Source organism: Carex rostrata, chromosome 3 (assembly GCF_964058835.1).
Source record: "Carex rostrata chromosome 3, lpCarRost1.2, whole genome shotgun sequence".
NCBI lineage: Eukaryota > Viridiplantae > Streptophyta > Magnoliopsida > Poales > Cyperaceae > Carex > Carex rostrata.
The window spans coordinates 7,469,200-7,481,551 of NC_135920.1; the positions used below are offsets into that span (position 1 = coordinate 7,469,200).

General features: G+C 33.3%; 1 protein-coding gene across 1 annotated transcript; it reads right to left on the minus strand.

The window, feature by feature from the left end:
* Window positions 1-2,997: 2,997 nt before the first annotated feature.
* LOC144551225 (leucine-rich repeat protein 2-like) lies at window positions 2,998-4,503 on the minus strand. The gene is made up of 7 exons (XM_078299108.1): window positions 4,277-4,503; window positions 4,049-4,181; window positions 3,830-3,901; window positions 3,580-3,723; window positions 3,423-3,494; window positions 3,251-3,322; window positions 2,998-3,157 (listed from the first exon to the last, which is right to left on the minus strand). The coding sequence occupies exons 1-7, from the start codon at window positions 4,359-4,361 to the stop codon at window positions 3,088-3,090; spliced, it is 648 nt and encodes a 215-aa protein (XP_078155234.1). The 5' UTR covers window positions 4,362-4,503; the 3' UTR covers window positions 2,998-3,087.
* Window positions 4,504-12,352: the final 7,849 nt, after the last annotated feature.

Here is a 12,352-nt window from a genome sequence, read left to right on the forward strand (position 1 = left end):
GAGTTGTTCCTCTGCTATTCTTGTTTGTTATTTCTCGTTTGGATGACTATGGAGAATAGTACAGCTAATATGCAGAATAGCTATATTCTCTGTCTATCCAAACGCACTCTAAGTAATTTGAGTGGGGAAAACACATTCGACCCTTTTATTTCTATAATGGCGATAACTTGTTATCACACTAAGTTATATATGGAAGGCACCGTATATATAAACCGCACATTGCTTTCCATCGACTTATTATCTATCTTGTTGTTATTATTATCTACGACGTTATTTAAATCACACAGTCCGTTAATTTTACTCGTCTAGCTTTACTGTTATTTTATTTCACTCTCGTTTACTCGTTTTTCTTTTTTAAATCTTCGCATAAGCTGTAAAATCGCTCTCGTTTACTCGTTAATTTCCTTTTTTTGGGCTGCTCTTCCTTCCTGCTACTTGTCTCCTTCTCTAATGTCAACAGAGCTGACAAATACATCTCTTTCGAAGAAACTAGAAATGAGATTTAAATCGGTGGATAATCAATTGACGCAATGACGCGGTTATAAATACCTGCTTTCGGATGTGCTAAATTTCATAAATATTAGGTGTAAGAAATATATTACTTAACCATTTTATTATTATTGATATTAATTTAAAATAATAATCCAAAAAATACGTATCGACTTTATTTGGCTATGTTGTAGTGTAATATTTTTTATTATCTTGTGCTAAAATCTCATTATAAAACGGCATTATCAATATTTTAAGTCAGACACACTAATTCACTCATACAAGTGTTGTGCAAAGAACAATTTACATGAATCTCGGATGATTAAAGAAGAAGAAATATTGTTGTTGTATGGTCATTTATATCGTGATTTTTATTTAAGATTCGGAATGTAAAATTGATTATAATCGCTAAAATTTGCTAAAGTTTTCTCAAAATAAAGTAGGATCAACTGGTCACAATATCATGAAAAATAAATATTATACTAATTTAAATTATGTTAAATTAAATTATGTTTATGCAATTTAACAGTAAGACACATGATATTTAAGCTGAAACTATTTATAATTCTTGTCAGAATTTATTAGTTACTTGTATGAAATATTGTTTATTATGTAAAAAAAAATAATATAAATCATGTCTAACAACTTTATTTTTACTTAAAATCTTCAAAATTTTATTATTAAAAAAATGAAGTATGATAAAAACATAAAAATAAATTATTTAAGGGAGAACTGCTCATGTATACATTACAACTTCTCTAATATTCCAATTTTCCCATCTAAATTTAAAGTTATTTCATATTTCCCTCCTTTTAGTTTAACTAAAATAATCTTATGTAATTAATCATTAACTTTTAATTAGAAAATTAAAGAGATCCTTTAACTTCATCAACTCTGTTAATTCTTCTTTCTCTCTGTTCTTTAACTCTCTCTTTCTCTCTCTCCTGCGTTGTCGATTGTGGTGAAAGAAGATGGCCAATTGGCCATGGCACCAAATATTTCTAAATATTTTTCCGTTATCGGTGTCTATGAGGTCAATGCAAAATTGTTTAAAGGCAGCAATGGATTTGTATTAGTCCTAAAAAAAGTTTAAAGACAGCAATGGATCTTTTAATTGCATATAGACTATTTTATAATTAAATAGTTCATAGATGAAATTAAACTAGCTTATACAAACTAGATGAAATTAATTTATATTAAACAACATAATTGAATTAATTATGTAGATCAGAGCAATAGAAGAAGAGGAATAGTAGTGGGTTCAGTGCTTTGTTATTACTAATGATGTTGACGTAACTTTTTTTTTTATGTACTAAAATTGTACAGTTCTGATAATTTGTAAAACTGTACAGTAATTAGCATTTTGTACTATATCATGATATTGGTACTGCTTGTTGCATTTTGTAATTAGCAAGTTGGAGCAAGAGAAGTATTAGGTGAAGAGTGATTGTTGCTTAGGTGTTATATTGTTTGTGCTAAACAATATTTGTGTAACTGTGTTAAATTTTTATTTTTATTTTAGTGTTAAATTATATTTGTGCTAAATTATGAAAAACTATGTTGTTTGTTGTGTTAAATTATATTTCTTTTTTGTTTTGTTGTTTTGGTGTTAAATTATACTTAATTGTTTTGTTGTATAAATTGTTGTTGATTTAGTTGGGCATGGTAGGGTCGAGCTGAGTAAGGCAGTCCATAGGCACAGGCAAGCGTGAGCCTAGAGGAAAGGCTCATGGGTAGGCCAGACTTAGATTTTTGAGCCCGTCAGATTGAACCAAGCAGGTGACCATTAATTTTTAATATACAGGTCAGGCTTGAACTTAGCAAAATACTTGTGGACACGGCCCGTTGCCATCCTTATATTATATAACCTGAATTACCAATCTTTCAAGTCACATGTACACTATTTTTACTCATACAAGTGTTGTGTGAGGAACAATTTCATGAATCTCGTATGATCAAAGAAGAAAAAATAATGTTAAATTAAATTATGTTTGTGCAATCTAACAGTAAGACACATGATATTATGCTGAAATTATTCATCATTCATGTCACAAATTATTAGTTACTTGTATGAAATACTGTTTCTCTCTTTATTGTGCATGTCAAAAAAATATAAATCACCTCTATCAACTTTATTATTAAAAAAATTGAAGTATGACTAAAACATATAAATAAATTATTTATTGTCATTATAAAGCAGTAACTAAATATTTGACCGTTACCGCGCACTTCTGTTTTCTGTGCCAGAAACGGACACAATAAAAATAAAATAATAAGGCGTGTTTATTCGTGTTGTCCGGGGCCGTTCAGATTTTGATCGGATGGTCGGGATTCAAACTCAAATTTTGACTTATCACACTATTAACCGTTCCACTCCCCTGCCTTGGGATTAATAGTTGTCACATATATATAAAAGTTAGTTTATTTTCAGTTTTACAAAACTAAGCATATTAATTAATAAACCCCTTCAAGTTTCTCTAAAAACCTAAAACCCATGTTTTACACTGAATGGATTACATATAAAATGTAACCCTGCAAATCTCTTTAAGCCGACCTCAATTTCTTTTGTTTTTTCACAATATTGTAAAAACCTATTAATTAGCATCCAAAATCATAAGGAGCCAATCCTTGCAGCTCCGGCCCATTTAATCTGGTGTTGTTAGCGAAACTACAGTTGAAACAAATTAGTTAGTCTTGGACTGCAGAACAAAAAGAAAACGAAACCACTGATTGTATAAAATTAAGTGCGTAAATAACTTACCTTTGAGAGGGGAAACTAGAAAATGGACCTTCACTCGGTATGGTTCCACAAAGATCGTTGTTTGAAAGATCACTACAAAAAGGAAAATAAAAATAAAAATCAAGAATTAGCAATCCCCCTAAAATTAAAGTCTTTACCAACATCACAGCAGAGTTAAAATGTGGATCCTTACAGAGCTTTAAGATTTGAAAGCAAGTAGAGCTCTCTTGGAATTGATCCACTCAACTTGTTATCATTCAGTCGCCTAAAATGACAAAATAATTCTTTCCATAAATTATTACGAAAAAAATTGTTACACGTGACATTGATAACAAAATATTGAAACTTACAAAAATCTGAGGGATTTCAGCTTAGAAAGGGATTTGGGGATTGCTCCTTGGAAATTATTCTCATATAAATCCATGCTTATCAGGTTTTTCAAGTTCCCAAGCTCTTCTGGTATCTTACCTTCAAAGCTATTTCTATAGAATTCTCTGAGAAAATAAAAAAGTGCCAATTGCCAATTACTATAACTTAAATTTTTGAAATAAAAACTGTAGTAAATTATTCAACAATGCAGTTTGGATCTGAAGTACATACAAGTACTGGAGATGCTCAAGTTGCCCAATCTCTGCTCCAAGAGGCCCCGAGATGTTAGAATTAGCCAAATCACTGCAAATCATCACAAAAAAAGGATGATAATATGCCTCCTTTTTTGTAATCTCAGAAAAAAAAAAAGACTAACTTTTTCCATGTAATTAATGCGTGTAGTTTTCTGTACAATAGAACTGAGAGAGACAGAGACAGAGATGCTCATACAGTCTTATAACACGATTGTTGTTGTCGCAGGTGACATGAAACCAGGTGCAAGGGTTTACAAGAGTCGGATCCCAGCTTTGCAACACCTTATTTGGATCCGACAACTTTGCGCGAAGCGCGTGTAGCGCATCTCCTGCAATTAATCCAATTCAAAATTACTTGGGATATAAAATTTGAAACAACTCGCCACTCATATCTGAAGAGATAGTTGTATATAAAACTCTGTACCTTCCGAATTAGAGGAAATCACTGGCCAAGTAGCGGAGAGAACGAGGAGAAGTACAGAGAAGAAAGGTAGAAGCCAAATCGCCATTAGTGAGACAGAGAGATTTCTTTCTGGCTTTCCTTTTCTTATTAGTTATTTCCTTTTTTTTCTGAAGGGGGAGATGATGGGTTTGGTAAACCGGGGACTGGGGGAGCAGATGTTATAGAAAGAGAGGTGTGTTGCAGTCAGGGAGAACAGAAGCTAAAAATGGTCAAAATCCTCTTGGTGTCAGAGAAATTCAACGGTCCAAGTAAAAAAAGTGTGAGAGAAGTAAATGTCAGATGTGCTCGGACTATAATCGTACAGAATGCGGTTCGATATGTCCATTTCCAAATACATACCAGATTGAAACGCCCAGTGCAGGTAAATAATAATTGAATATGGGGGAGATAAGTTCACGCCATTATCGTTGCCTAAGATTCAGTTTTCATTAGTGGGAGCCGCTTTAAATGTCCGGTCTAGAGTTGTAATTTCTGTGGCTAGTACGGACTGGCACACGATGTAACAACTCGTTGACACTGGGACCCAATTTGATTCTCTTACCCTTATTAAGAAGTCTCTTTTTTTTTTTTTTTGATGTGAAACTCGTAGGTAGGATAGCTGCACCAAAAGCCTGTCCGAAGTCGTGGAGGATTTCACGTACTGAAAATCTGAATGGACATGGTTTAATATTAAATGTTTGATGGTCTCTGACAGTCTGACTCTATCATGCTTTTGGTGGATGCTTTTGATAGGGGGTTTTAGCGGTTAAGGCTAAGGTCTTTCCAAGAGATTAATACTCTGTCAAATCACAAATGTGTTTTCTACTTTTCTTCCTTTTCTTCCTTTGCTTTTTTTTTTTTTTTTTGTTCGTTCGAACAAGAAAAGGCTGATGGTACTAACAAAGTACCTGAGAACTTTCTGCTCCCTGGCAGGTGTACTGCCAACAGTAACGTGGTTCTGCGCGCAATTTTTTATTTTATTTTGGCGAGGAATAGATTTTGTTTCTTCTCTTTTCTTTTGAAATCTAACATTTTGAGCGCAATTTACGAATATTTTTCTGTGAATTCTGCTTTAAGAATCCTTCCTCTCCACGCCTCCTGTTTTCTCTAATAAATGACACGAAACCATGAATGTATTTAATTTTTGTTTAATTTAATAGGAGGGTTTAAACTTTAAATACTTCATCACGGCTCAATTTTACATTTTTAATGAGTATTTTAACTCTGTAGGATTTATTGTTATAGACAAAGATTTATTTTCAATACCTTACTTCTCTAGGTAAATTAATTTAATTCATAACTTAAAATGTCAGCAAAATATGAAAAATAAAATGATACAACTTAATTGTCTTTAATTTAAGTAGCAATCAAACATAATGTTAAGTACCGTAATACTATCTGTTAACATAACAAATGATGTCTTGTTGTTACAAAATGTTAACATCGATTCTGTGTATATCCTCTGCGCACTTCTAAAAAATTCCTAGATAATTTCTCTAACAATGAAAATAACAATTTCGCTTTAATTCGTTGTGTTTAAAAACTACGCATCATCTTGACTAGCTTGTAAGTTTTTTCGAAAACTATCAAATGCAGCTAGAGATTTAATCAAGTTTGTTTAGTTATGCACTTATGGATGAGTGTTAATGAACTTTTTAACGACGGTCATTTCTTGTTGATTGATTATACCCATCACTACTTCTGAAAATTAGTCTGCGCATAAATAATTATTGGATTATTAGGCGGGCTCAAATGCTCCAATCCTCTCTCAAAATCTGACAAAGATCTAACAACATATTTTAACGTTAAGATTTGTGCGAAAGAGAACGTTGTCTCAGGGGTGCTCAGTTCGCTCCTGACCTCTCCTTCTCTCTCTGTTTCGCTATTTCTCTAAATCCATGATAGCCACTCCGACACCGCCCTCCTCTTGCCCCTACCTCCCTCTTGACACTGATGATGCTCCCTTCTCGACTCTCTTGACCTCTTAGTTTTTCTATCCGGATCTCGATGCTGGTTAGCGATGAGTAAGTATCATATCCGATGAGCAGGGCGAAACTAGAAACTCATAATAGGAGTGCTAAAATTTAAAATGAAAATTATGTTGTTGATAGGATTTAACCCAAGCTCTCCACAACCAAAGTAAACTCTAACCACTAAGCTATAAGTAGACGTGTGATATTTTATGAGGGGAGCTAGACTATATAAAAATCTCTAAAAAAATAAAATACAATTAAATTTCAATATACATAACTAAAATTTTAAAATCATAGAGTGGTTTAGAATCCATACGGGTAAATGCAGATCCGCCTGTGCCGATGAGCTCAAAATTCATACTTATAAAATCTAGCAAATTGCGGTATACTTTTGGAATCTTACAGATTGCCTAAATTAATAACCACAAACGCTGTTATGAAAAAAACACTAGTAATTTGATCAAATTAAATTTTGAAAAAGAAAATGCAGTAACTATTAGAAACTTTAGACTAATTAGCTTAATTAATTGTAATTTTAAATTAGTCACTAAGCTCTTGGTTGATAGACTTGCTTGTGTAATGGATACTTTGATTGATTTTTCTCAAACAGCTTATGTTAAAAGTAGATTAATTTTAGATAATGTGGTTTGTGCTCATGAGGTGCTTCATTAGGTTAAAATTAAAAAACAAAAATGTGTTCTCTTTAAATTAGATTTTGAGAAAGCTTTTGATTATGTTAATTGGAATTTTCTATTTGAAATTTTAGAAACTAGAGGTTTTAGTTATAGATTCATTACTTGGATTAAGTTGACTTTAGAATGCAGTAAAACTTGTGTGAATTTGAATGACACATTAGGTCCTTCCTTTTCCTGTAAAAGGGGAGTGAGACAGGGGATCCCCTGTTCCATTTTCTTTTTATATTGATTACTGATGCCTTATATAAGATTCTCATAAGAGCCATGGCTGAAGGTCTTGTTGAAGGCTTAGGAAATTTTCCAAATTTAGAAAACCTACATTTTGCATATGATATTTTATTATTTTTAAAAGTTGACCCTCAAGTCTTACTACATATCAAGTGGCTACTTGTAGGTTTTGAAAATCTCTCATGCCTCAAAATTAATTTTGAGAAAAGTGAAATGTATCATTTAAACATATCTGATGATGAAAGTAATGCTTTGGCTTCAGTTCTGGGTTGTAAAGTAGCTTCTTTACCCCTCACTTACTTAGGGGTACCAATTAATAATTCCAAATTATTTGTACTTGATTGGCAAATTCTTATTGATAAAATAGAAAATAGATTACAAAGTTGGAAGGGTTCCTTACTCGCTTTGGGGGGAAGAGTAACCCTTCTAAACTCTGTGCTCTTTGCAATCCCACTATATTGGCTCTCTATTTATAGGATGCTGGCTAAAATTAGATATAAGATAGATAAAATTAGAGAAAATTTCTTTGGCATGGTGGTAATTCTACTAGAAGGAAATACTCTTTAGTGGCTTGAAAAATAGTGTGTAAAAGTAAGGAACAGGGAGGTTTGGGTATTCTTGATCTGAAATTGATGAACCAATCTCTTCTAACTAAATGATGGATTAAATTTAATGATAACCTAGTTAACGGTTGATGGAAGGATATTCTTTTAAGTAAATATGGAAAAAGAACTTCCTTTTCATATGTTCACCTTTTTGGAAATCAATTTTAAAAGATTATATAGTTATTAATTTGGATCTGAACAAAGAAATAGACAATGGCCTTACCACTGCCTTTTGGGTAGATAGATGGCATTCAGAGCATGCTTTACAGCACCTCTTCCCCAATCTGCTTTCTATTGCTTCTAACACATTTATCTCTGTTGCAAAGGTTTTTGCCTCTTCTCATATGTCTTTGTCTTTCAGGAGACAGCTTACTAGTATTTATTCGAAAAAATGGATAGCTTTGCAACATATGTTTCAACACTTTACCCTTTCTTCTAACATAGAAGATAGGTTAATTTGAAGATGGTCTCAAAATGATTTGTTTATAGTTAATTCTTTCTACAAATGTGTCACACCCCGACAACAGGGATGACAACCCGTCACGCTCATTAACGCAAGGCGATTCCATAATCATACACAATATATATACATACACTATCAATGACAAGACAAGAGCCACAATACATGAATGATCTTTTCTTTTAAGTTTCGAAATTTACATGTAACAAACAAATTGAAATAAACCTCTTATGGTATAATAAAATCCAATCGCAATACCATAACAGATTTATTTAAAGTGAACCAAATACTCATCTTTGTGGCACGTCTAGGGCTGGCAAAAAAATTCGAGGTTCGTGATTCGATTCGGGTTTGATTCGGGTTTGATTCGAGTTTAATTCGATTCGAAATGGGTTCGAATTGAAACGAACCAAACCAGGTTCGGTTCGGAATTAATTCAAACCAAACCCAAACCTAGCCTGGTTCGATCGAAATGGGTTCGATCATTTTTATGGTTAGAATCTCATAATAACATCGGCATAATCATGAAATTAAAATCCAAGATAGAGAGTCATAATTTAACTTAGCCGACACTCTCTCGCTCTCAAATCTCAATAACCTAGTTCTCTCTCCACCTGATCTCCCTAACTCACTCTCCCTCTAGCTCTAAAATCTAACTGACGCTCTCGGCGACTGGCTGTCTCTCCGGCTGTCACTCCTCTCTCCGGCCTAGATGACTGTCTCTCCTCTCTCTTCGGTCGTCTCTCATAGTTCATACCAGGAAAGCCGTCTCTGATGTATTTTTTCATGAACAATTTTTCAACTTAAAAATACTCATTTCATAGTTCATACCGGTAAAAGTAAGCCATGTGAATTGTCCCGCGAGAAAAAATTAATGTATAAACTACCGGTATAACTAGGACTGCTAAAAAATAATTTAGTTCATGATTCGATTCGGGTTCGATTCGAAAAATGTGTAGTTCGAAACGGGTTCGGTTCGAAATGGGTTCGAAACGAATCAAACCAGGTTCAGTTCGAAATTAATTCAAACCAAACTCAAACCTAAGGTAAGTTCGGTTCGGTTCGTTGCCACCCCTAGGCACGTCACGCAGTCCTCTAGTTCGGCATCTCACTTTTGTGTCTCGCGCTCTGTACCTGGAACCCACCGAAGTGAAAATGTGAGAGATTGAAAATCTCTCAGTGCGGTATTCAGTTCCAGTCGAGTTATTCTAAGACTCAACCAACTAAAGCAAACCAGCACCGAGCATAATTATAATAAAGTAACAATAACTATAGAAATCCAATAAATAATAGATGAAACTGAAATCAATTATGTAGCATGTAAATTGCTCATAGAAAAACAAATATGCATTTATCTCAATACTTTACCCTAACATTAGTTTCTAGTATGGAATGCTCATGTATATGTCAAATGCACCAATGTTCAAGCCAAAATAATTAACATATCACATAATTGGTCACCAACCTTTTCAAAAGGTATAACTCAAATAGAAGTACACATATCAAGTAACATAGTATAATTTGATCTCATGCAATGCTCAAAATAGTATCAAATTCACAATGTGCTCAAATGTTCAAGCCCAAATTTTTTTTAAGAAACTCATCTAAGTTTAAAAAATGAAACTTCATTACTTAAAGCATGCTTTATTCAAGACTATTCATGATAAAATGATATATCATTATATTAGGTAACCATTTTGGTATTAACAATACTTGGTCATGTGCTACAAGTATAGCACCTACATGACCCCGATCATGCGCTACAAGTTCAGCACCTACATGACCGTCAAGACTCATACAAGACTCCGATCATGCGCTACCACGAATATGGCGCCTACACAATTTCTGTTATGGCCATAACCTGAAATTATGCGCGTACCCCGAATATGGCGCCTACATGACTAAAGTTATGCGCTACAAGTTCAGCGCCTACATAACCGAGTCATGCGCTACCACGAATATGGCGCCTATGCAATTTATGTTATGCGCTACAAGTTCAGCGCCTACATAACAAAAATTACACGCTTACCCCGAATATGGCGCCTATGCAATTTCTGTTATGCGCTACAAGTTCAGCGCCTACATAACAGAAATTACATGCTTACCCCGAATAGGGCGCATACATGATCGTCAGGTTTTAGAAATCTGGTTCTTTAACACATTTCATTTAACACATTTCATTTAAAACAAGTAAATTGTTCATATCATGCTATCTATAATGTATACAAATATATCATGCAAAAGTTCTAGTTCAACTCATGTCTTATATTATTTATGCATATGCAATGCTAGTCAAACACTTATCATCATGCGCACCAGTTTTGGTTACAATTCAGTGGAGCGGTTATTACAATAAGGCCTACAAATTTTCAAGGCAAGCACTTAATATTTATTCTATAGTTCAGGTTATATCTTGTATCATGCATATTTTGATTTCACAAAAAAAAAATACTTACAACAAAATTTGGTCAATACCCATAAGTTATTTCAATTATGCATACCTTAATTGCAAACTTGAACCGTTACCTAACTAGTAAATTATCTATACTTACTCATAGCAATTATCAACCAACTCAAATAAATAATTATAAGCAAGCAATCAAAAATCGATCAAGTCAAATCAACAACTATAAGCAAGCAATCAACAATCAAGTAAACTAAATCAACAATTATAATCTACCAAGAAATTTGAGCACCATGCAAGAACTTAATTATGACTAATTAATAATCAATCAAATAAGCAAGCAACATCAATAACCAATGAAGTTGACAAGAAAACATCAATGATAAAATTAGTTCGAGGAATATGAGAATAACTCGAAATCCGCACCTTGGCAATTTCGGGATGATATAATCAGCGTGTTGCTACCGTATGGACATGTCCGACTATACTTCTTGATCCATCCATGCAGGGTCTATGCCTATGCCGATTTAATGAGATCAATTCAGTAGCTCAATAAAGCCATCTCTCAATTTAGTTAACAATTACCGACAGAACTTGCGAAATTCCTAATTGAGCCTCGATCAGTGAAGGACATAAAAGATGTCAATTGTAATACAACAATATATCACAAACTCTCTCTTTGATTACTTCTGGTCTGAAAATAATTTCGGGGACACATCTTGCAAAGGTATAATATGAATGAAATCAAGTTTTTAAGAAAAAAAAACAATTATTCACTTCCCTTTCTCCAAATTTATTTGGATGCACCTAAACTTCTTAAATTTTCTAATGAAGTAGCAATTTCTTAATACCAATTCTATTATATTTTCCAAATTTGGACTAAAGCTAGATTAGATCCGAACTAAAGACTCTTTGTATGGTTTCGAACAATTAGTCTCAAGCAACCCAACAATAATCTCAAATTCAAGTGTACATGGTCAAAAATAACGAAGTGTAATTTAATGGGAACCAAACTTTAATTCTAGCAAGGAGAATAAGAAGAATGAAATTTACCATGAACAAGAAATAAGTGACAAGGATTCTTGAGCACACATCTCCTTAACATGATTTGATTGAGCTGGAGCCACCTTGCCTTATTCCCAATTTATAGTATTGACTCCAAGGTAGAAAGATGGTGATGAGACCGAGATGGAATGGCAGCCATTGATGAATATAACTATCGAACTCAACAATAGAAATTATTGGAAGTAAAGAGAGTAGGAGTTCAATTGATAGGCAAAAGGAATAACATGAGTAGAAATGGACACGGGATAGGAATTTGGAGTTAGGTGAGTGGCAAATATGTTAATTTAGGTAATTAAGATGAAGGTGACAAGTGGCAACCATATGTCTCACATGCATTCATTTACAAAATTTATTATATAAATGATTGAATAATTTACTTTATGCTTTAATTTAGGTAATTAAGATGAAGGTGACAAGTGGCGACCATGTGTCTCACGTGCATTCATTTACATCATTTATTACATAAATGATTGAATAATTTACTCTATGCTCCCTAGTATTAAATGTATTCTACTTGATTAATAAAATACTAAAGTTTTATGCAACATGTCTTTAAATAATTATAAATAGAAATTCAAGACCAATAGAAAATCTACGTAATCACTTGTATGACCATACAATTAGATAA

Excerpts from the sequence above, each read along its gene's own strand:
- LOC144551225 (XM_078299108.1), bottom strand. The coding sequence starts at position 4,361 with ATGGCGATTTGGCTTCTACCTTTCTTCTCTGTACTTCTCCTCGTTCTC. Across the intron at positions 3,323-3,422 it reads CTTTCAAATCTTAAAGCTCT|TGATCTTTCAAACAACGATC; the intron begins GTAAGGATCCAC and ends TCCTTTTTGTAG. Across the intron at positions 3,158-3,250 it reads TCTAGTTTCCCCTCTCAAAG|TTTCGCTAACAACACCAGAT; the intron begins GTAAGTTATTTA and ends TTTCAACTGTAG.